The 19,024-nt window shown below is 36.4% G+C and overlaps 1 protein-coding gene across 1 annotated transcript; it reads right to left on the bottom strand.

Annotated features, from left to right (window-relative positions):
• Nucleotides 1–511: 511 nt before the first annotated feature.
• On the bottom strand, nt 512–18,047 carry hps5 (HPS5 biogenesis of lysosomal organelles complex 2 subunit 2). The gene is made up of 24 exons (XM_079412379.1): nt 17,932–18,047; nt 16,043–16,158; nt 15,465–15,575; nt 14,424–14,488; nt 14,152–14,344; nt 13,360–13,490; nt 12,836–13,051; nt 12,645–12,716; nt 12,406–12,494; nt 11,611–11,789; nt 11,319–11,477; nt 11,086–11,242; nt 9,391–9,502; nt 8,829–8,975; nt 8,650–8,718; nt 7,338–7,897; nt 6,324–6,444; nt 6,083–6,232; nt 5,846–5,965; nt 4,965–5,078; nt 4,785–4,891; nt 4,301–4,637; nt 1,285–1,515; nt 512–1,116 (listed from the first exon to the last, which is right to left on the bottom strand). Exons 2-23 carry the CDS (start codon nt 16,145–16,147, stop codon nt 1,455–1,457), a joined length of 3,375 nt encoding a protein of 1,124 aa, XP_079268505.1. The 5' UTR covers nt 16,148–16,158; nt 17,932–18,047; the 3' UTR covers nt 512–1,116; nt 1,285–1,454.
• Between the last annotated feature and the right edge of the window lie 977 nt (nt 18,048–19,024).

Here is a 19,024-nt window from a genome sequence, read left to right as displayed (position 1 = left end):
TTTAGTGTTAGGAGTTTATTGTCAATGTTTCCCGTAATCCGTCTTTTTCTGCCCACCTGCAGATGACACTTCTGCTGGCACAGGGACGATCTGATAGAAGACACACCTGGAAAAGAGGTCAGTGGAGCAACAGAGAAAAACAGACAGTTCTGAGAGTCTGGTAAGAGAAATTGGAAAGTGAGGAGAACTTCAGGGATTCCAGGTCGATGACTTTAAAAGGCTGTTGTTCTCACTGGGTTTGATGCAGCACTCGGGACGAGTACGAATAACTTCACACGTCTGACGGGAGCACGTGCCTCACAGACCTACAGAGGAAACCAGTGTCAAGCTGGCACAAGATGTAAATGTTTGTGTAGCGCAGCACGTCCATTTACACGTCCAGTGCAAAAATAATGAGCTTAATAAAATCCTCACAAATTCATTGCTAGTAATCTTTCCATGCATTCAAATGATGTTAGTTTGCATGAAGAGCAATGAAGAGAGATTCTCTCAGTTATGCGTTCAAAGGAACGACACAGTTATAAATGAACATGATACTCGTATTTATTATGCTTTTCATTAAGAGCAGCCTGTTAAACCAGCTGAGCCACATGGCATTAGTTACAAAAACACTTTTAGTTCATACGTTCACAATTATTTATAGTTACCTCAGTTAAAAGAACACAGCCTTGTTTGACAAGGTTCACAAATACTTGGCGATGAAAATTTCATTAAGGCTATTAAATAGATGAATATATATGTATTTATATATATGTATATATTTAAGGGATATACTGTATATTCTACATAGTCCTAAAACCACATGAAAACACACTGGGCCTCATTAATATACATGGAAGTGTAGATAGAACCATTCTTACATAAATTGTTGCATTCAATTCAATAGGATAATTTATGTGCAAACTGATTTCTGAATGACGTAAAAAAGCCCTTTGTTAATAGTGTCAGCACCTTATTAAATAGCTAGCTAAATAGGAGAGAAAATACTGAAGAACAGTTTAGACCAAGTCATGTGATGTCCACGCAGTGCTTTCACCATTTACGGCACAATACAGTCATAGTGCTGGTGATAAAAAAAAAAAAAAAAACTATGAACTGGAATCTGCGTTAGATTGACTAAAAAAAAAAAAAAAAAAAAAAAGTTAAGCCAATTTAAAATTAAGGCAACCAGCTTCAGCAGATTTTTGAGTTTTCTTATACAACAAAAAGTTGAGAATCTCCTACAAAAATCTGCTGAAGTTGGTTGCCTTAATTTTAAGTTGGCTCAACTTTTCTTTTTTTTACAGTGGAATGCATCACAATCTGAAATCAGCTGATCTGCCACATTATCTTCAGCAAGGCAGCTGATCCCAGAGCAGCTGTTTTAAAGAAACATGACTCAAACTACAGAAGGCAGGCCGTAGTGTGTCCATACTGAGAGCAGCTCTGAGTCCTGGAGGCAACAGCTCTGAGTCTTAAGCGTGCTGAGACCACAGAAACCGGTCACAGCGCTCCAACATGGTCTGAATCAGTGCTCTAAAACATCAAAGAGAAAACAAAGAAGAATGAATGCATGAGGACAAATTGTTAAACATTACCTACACTTAGAATTGAATACAAGTACACTGCGCAGTATATACTGTACCCTGCCAACTATTTTCCAAAATACAAAACAAAACAAAAAAATTGGTCGTAATGATATATACAGTACACACAGGGGCGTCATGCACTCATTATTTTTGAGGGGGCGTGTGTGACACACAGCAGCACTTATGTTTTATATTTTTTCTTTTTTTTTCAAAACATTCTATATGAACTATTTCATGAAATATTTTGATTCTCACCTTTATAGATTATATTAGTTGATCTAGTGGGCGATGGTCAAAGTAACCTAATAATGTAATCTATTAAATATGGGTGTCATGCCATAACATTTTAATGCAACTGATTTATATTTAATGTGAATTTAACATTGAACGTTAATGTGAATAAAAACATTAAAAAGAGTAAGAGTAAGTTAGGCTACTAATCATAACACTTTCATTGTACAGAAAGAGAGCTAAGAACATTTACATCAAAGAACATTTTTACTGACAGTCTAGAGTCTCTCAAAAACACCCACTGAAAAGAAAAAAAAAAAAAAAATCACTGAAGCTTACACTATGAAATGAATATCTTACTTGCATATTCATACACACATTTGCACTTTGTTGTTTAACGAGAGAATTCGCCACAAAGAGGTATTCAGTCAGCAAGCGAAGAAAACACTGGCATTTTAGCGATGACTCATCTGAACGCCTCTGATTGGTCATTGCATTCATAAGCTCAACAGAATCGTGTGTGATTGGTTATAATGCGCAGTGCTGTAAAAACGCACCTGTTTCTGGCTCAGCGCCAGCCAGCGAACGCAGATTTGAATTTAGCAGCTGATGATATGATGCACTGAACGATCTAATCACGCCGTTGTCATTGTATTAAATATAGAAAATATGAACCGGCTATTTTTTGTCTTTTGGAAGCTGCATTCAAAATCCACTTGGCTCAGAAATCTGAGGGGGCACCCTTACTTTGGGCATGACGCCTCCGAGTACACTGCCTATAATTTTCCAAAAACAAATAGATCTGAATGGAATATTAGCATACTACGCATTATGTACTGAACACTGCCTAATATTTGCCTTCCTAAAACAATATGTTTGTAATGGACTACTAACGTGCTATTTTCCAAAATAACAATAGCTAACAATGTCTAAATTTGAACGTCCATTAAAAATACACATTCATATGGCAGAAATAATAAAAACAGTATGCTAGTATGCCAGACAACCAATATGTTCAAAATAGAATATCAGCATAGTGTATACTGTACACTCCCTAGTATTTTACAAAAATAATGTCTAAACTCAATATTGCATACTACTCTTACCAGTTCTCCCATATATTTATAAAGCAGAAATGGCAAAAGTCGTATGCTAGTATGCCATTGCAAATTTAACCAATGTTCAGAATGGAATACTAGCATACTGGGCAGTATATACTGTACACAGCACACTATTTTACAAAAATCAACATCTAAATTCAAAATATCATATTCATGCTACTCTTACAATTTCTGCTATATTATTGTATGGAGGACTAGCATTAAGAAATAGTAAGGAGCAGTATGTTAAGTTAGTATGCTATTCTGAATTCAGCCAGTATGTTTGGATTGGAACATCAGCTTCCTATATATAGTGTATATACTGTACACTGCTTACTATTTTCTATCCTAAAACAATATGTTTGTAATGGAATCCTAGTGTGTTGCTTGCTATACAATGTATACGGTGTACTATTTTCCAAAACAAACAATGTCTGAATTTAAAATAGCATAACATATTTATGTGGGAGAAAAAGTAAGATTCTTATACTAGTAAGCTATTATGAACACAACCAATATGTTCGGAATGGAATATTAGCATACTGTGCATAATATAGTGTATTTTTTGTAATGGAGTACTACCATTCTGCTTGCTATATACTGTATACTGTCTATTTTCCCCAAAATAATGTCTAGACTCATAGCATACTATGCTTACTCTTTCTTCTGTATCTTTATAAATCAGAAATTGCAAGACTTGTATGCTAGTATGCTATTCCGAATTCAACCAATATGTTCAGAACTCAATACTAGCATTCTGGGCAGTAGATAATGTACAAAGCATACTATGTTTTAATGCAATACTAGCATACTGGGCAGTTTATACTGTAGACTGCCTAATATTTTACAAAACTGAAATGTCTGTAATGGAATAATATAATGCTGCATGCTACATACAGTTCACTACCTACTATTTTCTAAAAATAATGTCTAAATCTGAAATAGCATGCTATTATACCGCTCTTACACTTCCTCCTATATAATATTATGGCAGAAATAGCAATAGTATACTGTATGCAATTCCAAATTCAGCCAATATGTTCGGGATGGATTACCATTTTTCAAAAACAATATTTAAATTCAAAATAGCATCCTACTATACTACTCATATTACAATACTATTTATAATTTTATATGACAAAAATATTACGTTGTATGGTAGCATGCTATTCCAACTAATATGTTCGTAATGGAATACTACCATTCTGCCTGCTATTTAATATAAACTGCTTCGTATTTTCCAAAAACAATTAGATTGAAATAGAATATTAGCATACTGTGCAGTATATATTTTTATATATACTTATAGTATATACTTATATTTTTTAAAACAGTAAGTTTGGCATTGAATACTAGTGTACTGCTCTCTGAAAAGCCCACTATTATTTTCCACGCCCTCACCTTTGTCGCTTCTCAGCCATACGAAGCAGATCACAGACCAGCGTGGAGCGTGAACTGAGATCCACTTGTATCCCAAGCTCCTGGAGGGCCGTCAGGGCCTGGTCCGGACCGAAGACCCGCATCAGATGCAGGATGATGTTCTCCGGGCTGATGGGAATGCTCCAGTCAGTCGAACCGTCTGATAGGTCAGGAGAACTATCGCTCGTGCTGTTAGTGTCATCTGAACAGGATCCATTGCTGGGCAGGGCTGAAGTGGGCGGGGCTTCGTTGCTTGAACTGATTTGTTGGGAGAGCTGGAGAAGCAACACCCACTCATCAAGAGACTGAGGTACAATACCTGCAGAAAGACAAAGAGAGAGGTATTAGAGACATAGAATAACTCGACAATGTCTTTAAGTGTGAGTCAGACAACCAGGTTCTTGGTTAAAATAAATGAATTAAGTGACTTTGCATTGACAGTTTTAAGCGTCTGTGTTTGTTGTACCATCATCCCCCTCTAGTAGTGTCATGTCGTCCAGTCTGCAGATGGCACTGAAAGCCTCAGGCCGCTGCTGCAGCTCTCTGCACAGGTACAGGTAACCCATCCAATACCTGAGAGACAAATAACACAGTCACAATATACACACAACTACTCATTCTGATCCAATTCTAATTCTACACTCACCCATGAGTTCTGCACATCTCCAGCATCTTCTGTTTGGAGGCCAGATCAGCAGGCAGACGAATCAGCAGAGACAGCAGACGCCCATAACCCCAGCTGAAGAAATGAGAGTGCCACCTAAAGCATAGGAGACATCATATAAATAAATAAATTATTTAGATAAATTATTTATTTAAATGGTACAGAGTACCATATATGACCCTGGACCACAAAACCAGTCTTAAGTGTAAATTTTTCGAAATTAAGATTTCTACATCATCTGAAAGCTGAATAAATAATCTTTCCATTGATGTATGGTTTGTTAGGAGGACAATATTTGGCCGAGATACAACCATTTGAAAAAAATTGAAATATATAGAAAATAGCCTTTAAAAGTTGTCCAAATGAAGTTCTTAGAAATGCATATTACTAATCAAAAAAGTTGATATATTTAAGGTAAGAAATTTACTAAATATCTTCATGGAACATGATCTCTAATTAATATCCTAATGATTTTTGGCATAAAAGAAAAAAAATCAATAATTTTGACCCATACAATGTATTTTTGGCTATTGCTACAAATATACCCCAGCGACTTAAGACTGGTTTTGTGGTCCAGGGTCACATATATTCATATTGCACAATGTGTACAAGTGATTTTATATACACAGAAAGGCTGTAAATGCATGATATTCATTCATCAAATTAAACAGGACACATATTAATGTCTGGGAAAAAACAACTACATTTAGGGCTGTTTTAAACTTTAATTTTTTGGCTCATACTTTTGTCTTCAAATGTATATAAACATATGTATGTATATATGTATGCATGTGTGTGTGTGTATATATGTATATATATAAATCTAGTTACGTATAAAGTTACGTATAAATAGTTTTTTGTACCTGGGCTGTCCGTCAGCAGTGAGTGTGTCATCCTTTTGTGGGGCATCATGGGATAGAGCCAGTTCCAGCCAATCCTGCCGTAGAGTTTCTGGCTGGAGAAGAGAGCCCAAGAAAGACAACCTGGCAGACGACAAAAATAGTTTATTTGATATATTCAAAGGATATGAATGGCTCATTTATAACCTTTACAAATATGATAAACATCATAAAACACTATATAATGAAACACAGCCGTACCGCTGCTGCTCGGCTCGTGATTGGACCAGATTGTCCAGATAAGGCAGGAAGTGGCTGGGTAAAGCCATGGCCATGATGTCAGAGGGGAGGATTGTGGGATAGAACTGCGGGTAGGCACGAACAGCCACCTCTCCGTGTTTATCATAGAGTCTGTAGAGGAAAAAAAGCATTATATTCAATAGTCTGCAGGTGGCCATATTGACATTACACAGATATAAGCACGTGTGAGAAGTAAACTCACCTGTACAGGTGTGAGAGTAGCAGAGGTGCTTTCCAGGGCTGAAGTTCTCTCAGACTGCGCAGAGACTTCAGCAGATCGCCCTTCTGAATTACCTCCACCACCTTACTGGCCTGAGTGAACTCTACAACACAATATTAACAGAACTGCAATAATTCAGCCCTGAATCTTGAAAAAAAAAAAAAATCTGATTTTGCTGATTTGCAAAAGAGGACTAATATTAACTAATTTGATGATGATGAATTCAAATATATCCATAATATTTTACGTATGTTTAATTGCAGTCCAAAATTAATAAGAAAAAAGTATTGGATTTAATTCAGCGAATATAATGCAGGGCTATGTAATGGTTCATTTGGTACATTTAAGTCCTGTTGGAAATATTGTATTAATGAGTTGAACCTGCATGAATGTTACCACGAAGTCGTAAATACAAGTGCAAAACTGGATTTGTTAAAATTATAATTTTTTTTCATTCATCACGTTAAATGGTTTCACATAGAAAACCACTAGAAGGAAAACACTGAACCATTACGCGGACTGCGTTCATATTCTGGTCTCATCTGCATGCCCATGTAAACTATGCATCATTAATATAGAGATTACTGAATTTGATATTTTAATATTACTGGTTTAAATATATTAAGGCACTATAAGTGTTTTTACAACGTTTTGTCACACTGTTTAATGATTGAAATATCGCCGCGGGTGTCTAATATGGATTGCAAATCCCCAAAACTTGCATTTTGTTCACATACTTGTGTTTTATTCTTTTGAGAGGTGATCTAAATATTTGCGGCTGTGAAGCAGATGGAAAATTGACAGGCTTGTCCTGCAGTTCTATGGATGTTTTGCCCTCCAGGTCTTCGAGCCAGTCACGTGACTGAAAGCTATGAATAACAACCTGCTCCAACCAGATTTGCAATTATTACTTGCCAACTCGTAAATACAAACTTCCCCGGAGGACATAAATGTGTATTAACTGTAATAATTGGTGCATTTATGTAAAAAACCTACCCAGCATGCCAGCAATATACGCCTTCATCACCTCGCGGTGCTCTCTGTATCGCAGCATACACATCTTCCTCACTCTCTCCTGGTCCAACAGGAAGAAGTACCTCCTCAGGAACACACACACGCTTTCGATGCCTCCTCTACCGGGACAGCCCATATCCAGATAAAGACAGGCCAGCTGTGAGAGGTCAGCCTGGAGGTCAGGGGGCAGAGGTTTGGGGGAAAACAGCTGTATTAGTTCGACATGATTCGCCAGAGGTGGGCACAGCGCTCTGACTGGGGCGGTGGAACAAGGGGTGCTCTCTCCAAGGTCCTCTTCTTCAGTAAGGGTTGCAGATTCATCCAGGCTAGCAGAGTAGATATCTGGCTGAACCACGACACAGCAGGACATTGATGAAACAAGCTCTTCCTCCTCCAGAGTCTTCTCCTCTTGAGTTGTTATTTCTGTAGGTCTGGTGTGATCCTCTGGACCCAGGACCCTCTCCAGAACTGGAGCCCACTCTCGAAGTACATCGCTTAGACAGACAGGGTCCAATAAAACCATGGGGTCCTGGATCTGAGAGCTGCAGAGGAACAAATATCAACTCTAACAACAGTCCAGTGCACAGGAAAAGCAACTACAGTGATTGGAGAGTAATTTCATACAGTATGACATGCTAAATTTCATTTAAAATAATTTGAAGGAACTTGGAAAATATTCATTGTCATTATTATACACACATTGTATGACTTAACATTAATTGAGAGACTAAATAGAATTATACATACTTTAAAAAAATAATTTGTCACACTGAAGGCTTTTAAAATGAACAGGAACACAAATGTGAAAAACTTCTGTTTCTAATTGTGCATATAAAATACATAATTTCTCTTTTGCATCAATGCATTTTAACCTATAAACTCGAGGTTGAAAAATTGATCATTGATATGACTAAATTACAGTTCAAAAGTTTGGGGTAGGCAAGATTTTGAAATGTTTTATGCTCACCACTTCCGCACGCAGTAAAAACAGTATATATTGTGGAATATTATTGCTATTAAAATTTTTTTTTTATCTTGTAATATAATATATTGTAAAATGTAATTAATGTCTGTGATGCAAAGCTGAATTTATTAGCATCATTACTCCAGTCTTCAGTGTCTCTCAAAAAAAAAAAAAAGCCTACTGACACCAGCTTTTGGCCAAAATTTCCAAATAATTTCATGATTTTCTAATTAATGTATCATATGCAAACATTCACTAGCTTATAATTCAACTTGACTGAACATCCTCCTGCCTGTGTGCAGCAGTACGAAGCAGCGCTCCTCAACTCACATGGCTTTCTTTGTGGCGGCCCTCAACTCCTGCAGCTCAGACTCCAAGCTGGACTGCTCAGCGTTCAATCTTACAGAGAGACAATCAAAAACCACAATAAAAACAAGGTCAATATACAAAACACCAATAGCAGCGGTCAGAAAACCACATTAGTGAGTCAGACAGTAAAACAAACTTACTCATGCTCGACTTCTTCTGGAAGAGGGGTCACTGTGGCCGTGACCTCTCCTTGAACCCCTTCCCTGAGGTCAGGCCGAGGCCACAGGTCTGCGTTCATCTGAAGCGTGTTGATCTTCTCAGTGGTCTTTTTCACAAAGCTCGAGACACTGACGTACACATATTCACAGACACAAAAATCTGAGATAGTCATCAACGTCATAAATGATTGCCCAAAATATAAGGAAATAAAATGCAGCTGATTTTGCATAAAGAAAACAGAGCAGAAATAACGTGTAACCTTACCAATCACAGGCATCAGCATAAAATGAGATAAAGCAATATGTGACACTACGACAAAACAGGAAGTTGCAGTTTTAAAAATAACCTGGGTATCAGTAGCTGCATTTTAATGAGTATTAATATAAGTTTGACTCTTCAGTGGAATTTTACTTCCTTGTGATCCAGCCAATCAGAGCAAAGCAGAATGGGTCTGGTGTGAAATTTAAGAGGAAGTGAAATTATTACAGTTTTTAGGGACAGCTGTATAAGTGTGTGTGTGTGTGTGTGTGTGTGTGTGTGTACCTGTCTCGAACAGCCTGCAGGGCGACTCGTGGGGGTTTTGAGCGGAAAGGCAGCGGCAGAAACTGCAAGCTGATGTCTGACCTGTCGCCCTCTCCACGCACAGACTGAGAGTCTTCAGGACAGCAAAAGGAGGAGATAAAATAATAGAGAGATGATTGGAAAGACAGAGAGAATAAAGTCAGAAGATGTGTGATAATTAAGCAAAAGCACAGAATAAAGCAGATAATAATGATCAGAAAAAAGATTCTAAAATGTTGAAAACACCAGATAAATGATTAAACTACTGCTCATTGATGTTTTTAGTGTATTTTATTGCACAGTATTTGACATCCAACACACTGACATACAATTACTACTATAAAACTATACAATTAAAAAAAATAAAAAAAATCACAATATTAAAAATGATAAATTAGATTTATTTTGTTATAACCAGCTGCAAACTGCATTATTTGTCAGTTGTTTGGTTTTTATTTTGGTGGACAGCTCTGCAAGCAGTGAAATCTCATTTATCGGCATACTGAACATTCAAATTGTTTAATAAATATCACTTAAGTTCTGATTGGTGGGGAGTTTGTTACATTGTGCAGAATTTTTGCTTTCGGCATGGATGTGAAAAAGAAAATTGGAATTAAACATTTGCTACCTTAATACACAGCCCTGGTCTTATCGTCCACAATTCATCTGTTGTATGTTATATGCCTATAAAATGGCTCTCTCATTTACTAATCCTTCATTTTTTTCACATAAATAAAATTAAGTCCCTGTTTACATTTGTTTTCCTTGTTTAATTTCCTGATTCACTCCGAAATGTCAAATTAGTAAAATGGGTCATTACAGCATCTGTGTAGTGTTATGTGCCAAATATTTTTATGTGTTGAAGAAAATCTCTCTTATGAAAGCCTGTTTTTTTGCCATGAGACAAAAAAAAAAAAAAAAAAGGAGTAAGTAATTGCAACTTTTTATCTCAAAATTGACCCTTCACCGGGAGTTTGACTGACAGGTGATCTGACCAATCATAAACAAACCAGACGGGAGAGTAGATTAACATTGGTGGACTTAAACTTGAAAAATGGTGTGTACTGACGTCTTCCCACGGTTAAAACAATATATCTTCTGATGTTCATTCATGTTTATTTCATGCTATAACCAGTTAAGAGGAAGAGATGATCAGTTCACGTGACGTTTGAACTGAGGCGCTACAGCGATCTGTCGTGGCACATTAAAGAGCCACAAAACATTATTTATTGTTTGAATTTCTTAAAAAATAACCAAATTTGAAAGCTGAGACCTTGTTTCATACCAAAGGTAACCTGTCGGCATGTTGTAAGTTTCCTCTTTGAGAGCGGCATTGCTTGTCGGACATAGCACCAGTAACTCTTTGCAAAGGGTCAATTATGAGTTTGCAAATGAACAATTCTGAAAAAAAGTCAATCTGAGTTAATATCTTGAGTTTATATCTTGCGATTCTGAGAAAAACTGTGAGATAAAAAGCTGCAGTTGCCTGTTTATATTGAAATTTTTTATCCCATGGCATAAACAAGCTTCCATACTTTCTGATCAATAATGAAATGTGAGTGGAGTACTTCCTATATCAGGACAAATAATTCCCACTGAGAGAGCCGGAATCTGCTAACTGGCTTTTAGGTCCGAAATCGATCTTTTGTTTTCTCAGTGTCTCTCTCTCAGTCTCACCATTCTCCACCCGCTCCTCCTCAGTAAAACTGAACTCATTCAGCCGCTCCTCCTCAAGCATCGATTGGTTGGTGAGGGAGTTGGCGTCATCGTCTGATTGGCTGCCTCTTCGGCTGATGACGCGGTAGATGCCGCAGTCCAGAACGTTGAAGCTCTCCTGCACACAACAGGAAGAGTCATTTTTATTTCAAAAACGTGCATCTTTATATATGCCTGTGTGTTTTTGGACTCACGTGTGAGGAAATACTGCTCCTGCGGCTGCTGCAGGCGGAGTCTAGTGGCTCCAGTTTGCTGATCACTTCCTCCAGCTGACCAATCAGCTGCTGCTGGGAGGCAGAGTTTAGCTGAGCCTTAAGTTGCTCCAACCGATCAATGGGGAGGGACTTCCTGGCCTAAAGAGGAAATGCAAAAGAGTGTGACTTTATTTGGAATGGAGTACTAATGTAATATTGAATGCATACTGCACAGTACATACTGCCTTCTTTTAAAATAGTATGCGAAACAGTATGCAAACTAAATGTGTACCCTGGATGTAATAATGGCATGCTGAAACATGCAACAGACGGTGGTGGCGAGCGTCCAGTTCTCCCTCTTCATCAGACGCTCCACACAGCGCTCAGGTGACATCAGGGACAGGTGAGACAAATGTCCGTCACCATATAGACAAAATAGCTCATTACGGAAAATTGAAATCTCCACCACATCTACAGAGAGAAGACGACAGATACAGATTCAAGAGCTATAAAATCAGGTCATACAATAAAAGACATCATACAATTTTTACATTTTACAACTTTTATACAACTATAAAAGAAATGTATTTTTACAACTTTATAAAAAGTTATATTGTTACTTTTTAAAACATTGTTAAAATATATTTATGTTTTATGTTAATTATGTTTATATTATTATTATGAAATTATGCTAATTTTACATTCAATATTTTTAGGAAGGCAGATAAAGATCCATAAAGAGCTGTAATATCAATATCATATAATATATATATTTTTAAATATGTAAAATGTATTATTTTTTTCACAAAGTTAAAATATAAAAATAACATATATATATATATATATATATATATATATATATATATATATAAATATAAATGTATATCAAATTTTATTTTTATTTAGCTATTAAATACATATGTTAAAACATTAATACATTTATTTATATAAATGTATTAATAATGTTTTAACATTTGTGTTTAATAGCCATCTATCTATCTATCTATCTTTTTTTTATTAAATATATTTTGTGCATTGTGAAGTTTCATAATTAAAACCTCATATAGGTTAAACAATGACCTCTCACCTTTGACCTCTGTCCACAGCAGAACCTGACCACTGTGAGGGGTGAAGATGTAGATGGCCGAATCAGTCCAGGTGAGCAGGTTTTGATCCCTAAGAAACACACACACACAATTCACAAGTTAAATATTAATCCAAAACTCTTTCTAACCTGAGATCTTATCATCATGATCATAATAGCAGGTATGAAATATTGTGTCTTTACTAAAGGTCTTGTGTTATTATAGTACAGGGAGTGGTTACCCAAACTGGAGGAGTCTTGGGAAAGCCAGAGACTGTGGACTCGTCTGTGCAGGGTTGAAATGTGGCTCATTCCTGAAAACAAAAATACACAACAAACATATAGAGAGAAAAGTATGGAGATACAAAACTAAAAGGCAGAACAACAAACACTAATGAGGTCACAAGTTAGTGTTAAACACACAAACACTCACTTGTAAGAGACGAGGGGCAGAGGTGGGCAGGCCAGCAGCTGTTTAAACTGGTGTGTGCTCAGGACCTCTCCACTGAAACTGGCCTCCCATATGCGGGATCCGGGCCGAGCGCAGTACAACAGCGCCTGACCCCGCTGACCCCCCGGACCCTGCAGGAGAAAACATGCCCCAAACTCTCCATCTCGCTCTTTATTACCCACACGCCAGAACTTCTCTCTGAGAATGGAACAGAGACAGGAACAGAGTGAATTTTCAACTGTTTCAACTGAATTTAGTTTTTCTTATGATTAATATGCATTTTAATTAAGTTATGGTCTGAGAACACTGGAGATAATGTGATCTCAATGTCTGACATGATATTTTGATCAAATAAAGAGCCTAATTCAAATGAACTGGTACATTTGTGTTTAAAATGTTCTAGTGATCTAGATCTAGTAATCTCTGGTGAGTACTTTTCCTTTATTTAATTAATTGTTGGTATAGTTGTGGGACATCCCATGTCTCCTGCAAACACACACACACACCTCTCTGTGTCACACAGGTAGCAGCGGCTGAGAGACGAAACCACCAGGTGTCCGTCTGAGTAGCCCAGCTGAACGACACGTGAATCCACTGTGGTGATGGTCTGAATTGGGAAGATCATAAACGCAGAGCCCTGTTTGGACACCAAACCACAACAAACACAGACAGAAACACACAAGCATAGATTAAAATCACTGCTTTTTTTCATTTAAATAAAATGCATTAAACGGTCCAAAACTTTGAGGTCAGTAAGATTTTTTTTTTGAAAGAAATTAATGGTTTTTTATTCAGCAAAGACGCATTAAATTGATCAAATGCAACAGTAAAGACATTCATAATGTTACAAAAGATATATATTTTGAATAAATGCTCTTCTTTTGAACTCTCAATTCAAAGAATCCTGAAAAAATGTATTGCGGTTTCCACATAAAATATGAAGAACAACCGTTTCAGACACTGATAATAATAAGAAATTTTTCTTGAGTAGCGCTATTAGAATGATTTCTGAAGGATCATGTGACTGACTGGAGTAATGATGCTGAAAATTCAGCTTTGCATCACAGGAATAAATTACATTTTTAAATATATTCAAATACAAAACAGTTCTTTTGAATTGTAATAACATTTCACAATATTACTATTTTTACTGTATTTTTGATCAAATAAATGCAGCCTTGAGCAAAAGAGACTTCTTTCAAAAACATTAAAAAAATCTTAAAGACCCCAAACTTTGAACATGGCCACACTGACATGCACAAAACTTAAAGTGTTAAAACGTTTAAGTTTTCTTATACCTTCCCGAGTTTAGATGACCCAGCCCGAACGCAGGACACTTTCCCTCCGACATCTCCGGCAAACACTCGGAGGGCTGCAGTGTCCCAGCACAGAGATGTTACCGTCTGTCCCCGGTGCTCCCAGGACACAGAGACGCGCTCAGGACGGCCACGCCGCTCTAAATGCAGCTCCCACACCACCACCAAACCCTGACTGAAGGACACACACATCAAAAGAGTCCAGACTGGCAACCAAAAACACCAGGAGCGCATATAAACATGAATATGAATACCTCGTTGCTACAGCGATAAAGTCTTCATCATGGGGGCAGCATGAGACCTGCGTGACTGAGCCTTCCTAAAAAACAAAACAAAAGCAGAACTAGAAAATTATTTTATGTTGTGACCGTTATTATTAATCTCTACTGTCTCCAGATGCTCTTGAAAAAATGGTAGAGTTTCCCTATTTTCACTGTTGCCTGTGCACACACTTTCTAGCTTGTAAAAACATGTTTCATGGGTCAAAGCAGAGAATGATGCACTCTGAGCCCGGACGTAAGTGTAAGTTGATGCCAACGCACTATCCTGTGTGCTGGTGTGATCAATAACTATTTATAAACACAGGAAAAGGCAAATATGTCATGCATATACTGTTGCAGATTGCACAAAGTTTAAACACAAATTAGGGCTGCGTGAAAAAAATAAGAATAAAAATAAATAAATAACATTATTAATAAGATAACACTTTAATTTAAGGTGTCCTTATTCCACATGCTACATGTACTTACTATTATAATATAACAATAAATTATGCATAATTACATGCAAGTAACCCTAAGCCTAACCATATACCATATAGTAAGTACATGCAGTTAATTAATATTACTCAGTACTTAAATGTATAATTACACTGTAACAAGGACACCTTAAAATGAAGTGTAACTAATAATAATATTTATTATTATTAAATAAAAAATCTAATAAGAATCAAGAATATTTCACCTTAAAAAAATAAAATAAAGAATAATACAACAATAACAATTTTGTTTCACATTACAACTACAATACTAATATTTATGGTCTTAATTTCTTTATTTTCAAACGTTAAACCATTAAACTTTTATTGTGACGTAAAACCTGATGTGTGATGATAATAACACTAAGTCATATTGCAGCTCCTGGTTTTATTAATCATGCAGCACTGATGCAAATACACTGATATCTAATTGATAACGCTGAACAACAGTATTTCGACACTGCTTATAGCTCTGTGCACCAACTCAATCACTAACTGTGTTAAAGGGGAACTTGTGAAATTATTTAGTTGTGTGTACTTTGTGTGTGAGGATGAGTTTCTGCTTCCAGCCGTCTCTCTGAATGAGATGAAGCCCTCCGGCAGACGTGCCCAGAGCCAACCACTTCCTGGACACAGAGAGACATGTGCACTGCGAGATACACAGACAGAGACAGAAGGACATTAGAGAGAAACTCACAAAATCTGCCAAGAACAAGAAACAAGAAAAAATAAATAAATAACATAAATATAAAAATTAATCCCAAGCCGTTTCATGTTGACGTAACATGAAACATTAGCATATTGCCCGCCCAGTTGTTGGTCTGAATGAAAATGTAAATTCATTCTTTGCCACTAGGTGCCCTTGGAGCGGTAAAAATATCTGTTTCTCCAGTAACGCTGTTCACAAAGCAGCACTGCACTCACAAACGCTTCTTTATCAGGCATTACAGGCGAGAAGAAATAAAAACGAGACCATCGGACCAATCACTTGCTGAAAAGTAAACAGCACCAACCACAATTCAGGTCAGTTTGAATATCAGATGCCATATAAGCCGTTAAAATCAAAACTTTGACTGTTTCACAATAGTTAGTAAAGTAGGTAAATGTGTGATTTACTTTGATCCGTCCCGAGTCCAGTCGCAGGGCGGAAAGGAGGGGGTCCAGACAGTCAAACTCTGCCAGTACATGTGTGCAGGACTCCACAGGAACCACAGGAATCATCCTGCAACGGTCTGAGAGGAAATAAGTGTATTGAGTTTTTTTTAGTGGGAATCATTAGTGCATGCAGTATGTTTGTCAAACCAAAAAGCATTTAGGTGCATCATAAATACATTCCTAACAGCAGCTTTAGGAGAAATATGCATGCATGGCATGTTTGAAAAAGCAGCAGCTAATAAAAAAAAAATTATAATATATATATATATATATATGTGCTAACATTCAGTAAATTGTAACGAGGTACACAAACATTTAAGTAGCCTAATTATTCCAGTGCCCAATCAGCAACACCTCTGGTCATCATGCGCCAAATTGTGACCCTGGACCACAAAACCAGTCCTAAGGGTCAATTTTTTTAAATAATCTTTCCATTGATTTGTCCGAGATACAACTATTTGAAAATCTGGAATCTGAGGGTGCAAAAAAAATCTAAATATTAAGAAAAATCGCCTTTAAAGTTGTCCAAATGAAGTTCTTAGCAATGCATGTTACTAATCAAAAATGAAGTTTTGATATATTTATGGTAGGAAATTTACTTCATGGAGCATGATCTTTACTTAATATTCTAATGATTTTTGGCATAAAAGAAAAATGGATAATTTTGACCCATACAATGTATTGTTGGCTATTGCTACAAATATACCGGTGTTACTTATGACTGGTTTTGTAGTACATGGTCACAATTTACACTGCAAAGGTGGCACAGAAGCACTTCTGAAGAGGCATTCAGACTGTTTAATGCTGCTTAGAGGTATTTGCACAGCAACTGCATCTTTATACAGTTCTTTGATATTGATGGCTGAGTTGGGTCTGAGCAGGCATAATTTAGTCTGGCTTTTATGCTATATTGCATCTTTACACTGAATATTGAGCAGGTACAAAGCAGCCTTAACTTGGCAATGAAAGATGCCTACAGGCGCATTTGAGGCTGATGATTCCCAAAAATGCGCCCTCAGTAGGCAGCACAGTGAGCTCACTAGGTTTTGAGACACAGCCCAACTCAGTGTCATATGATTGCAGGGAAATCCAATTGAAAAAGCATGACTACCACTCGTCCTCTATTTCTTTTAGTGATTTTCTGCCACTTTTCCACACTAAAGGACAATATATATGCGCAACTACATTATTGTATCAACTACATAATATAAAACAATGCCTAAATTAACCAGATACACAACAAAAACCCAGTTTTAGTGACAGATATCATCTCTTTGGGAACTTTTATTTTCTTTATTTGTTTTTTACACATTTTACACAGTAAGCAGAAAAGAAAAAACGCATACTAGCTCATGCATATACACACATTTGACCACTTCCCCTTCGTCTGAAACACATGTTTACAAGAATTCAGTTTGTAAAACACTTTATAAAAGTAGCTTAACTTACAAATCAAAGCGACGCGTTAGCCGATTAGCATGACTGTCAATCACGAGATCTGAGCTTTAAACTCGCCAAAAACAGCATAAAACATCGAACAAACTTGTTTTTGTTGAAGTTTGTTAATCTCGTTGTGTCTTTAAACAGTTTAATAAAAGTGAAAGTTGATCCTGAGCTGGAAGCTCGGGTACTTTCACAACCGACAACGTTTTAGTTTCTATTTCTCCTCCTAATGAGTAAATCCTTAACTTTATGTCATGTACACGTTTAAGGCAACATAAAAATATTTTTTAAACGTTGTTTACTTTGCAACTAATAAAAGTTTTACTTATTTGAGGTGGTAAATATGTCACCTCAGGCATTTCAATAAAGTATCTAACATCAGTTAAACCATATAAAAACGCGTTTACCTCCTCCTGAGCTCCAGGTGCATTTAAATCTGCGAAATTTCCAGAAATGTAGTAAAACCGACTTATATAGTGTGCAAAGTGAAGATCGTGAGTGTTTGCTGCGGTGTGTTTGACAGCTGACTGAAAAACTGACCGGCGCTACTTCCTCATTAGCTTCCACTCACTGTGAGGCGCAGTGATTCACACTAAGAGCGGGGAACTATTTCTGGCGCCGTTGGACAATACTTGCCATCATGCACTTGGGAAGCTTTACATATTAAATATATTATCAAAGTAAATAAATCTTATAATCATGCATCAAACGTTCAAGTTTTATTTAAAAGCATCTGCTTTACAAACAAACAACTGTCACAGACGCGTAGGTGTTCTAGCAGTAGATTGGGGTCCACTGGTCCATTAAAAGCTCTTGCTGGTATTGATTGATATTCGAGATGTCCTCAAGAATGAAGCCTGTTCCATCAGCAAGCAAAAATAGCAAAGACCCTACCCTCAAACATCTTACAACCTTGAAGTTAATGTGTTCAAGCTCCAGATTCAGAAATAGATGTATGCATTTTATTATTTAAAGATAGCCATCACCAAATTCAAGCACATAATGACTAAACTGGTGGGTCTTTCTTTAGAAGTTATTATAACCTACAACAGCATTGATTATACACTGGTCCTGCTGCATGATTTGATAAGTGACCTACTATAAATGCAAAATCATACTAAATATTACTTCATTTTGAATTGCCCAAAATCAGTGTTTAAAAATTTGGTTTGAGCATGTTTAAGAACATAATTGTTTTTTATTAAAACAAAAATAAACAGATTAAAATAAAAAAAATGCAAATGATTAAAATCAATACAAATTATATAACTTTATAAATAATGTATAAATTTGTAAATTGATCATATAAATTATTTTGTATTTTTATATTATTATATAAATATAATTATATTGTATTGTTTTGTATTTTGTATTAATTTTCATCCTTTTTTAAATGTTTATTTTAACTACATAGCCTATATTATTTATATACGCCTGGAAAAAACGTGTGGTAACTTAAAAATAATTAATAATAAAAATTAAAATTAAAATAAATAATTT

The sequence above is a fragment of the Barbus barbus genome (assembly GCF_936440315.1).
Source record: "Barbus barbus genome assembly, chromosome: 48".
Lineage (NCBI taxonomy): Eukaryota > Metazoa > Chordata > Actinopteri > Cypriniformes > Cyprinidae > Barbus > Barbus barbus.
This window is presented reverse-complemented; position numbering and strand designations above follow the sequence as displayed.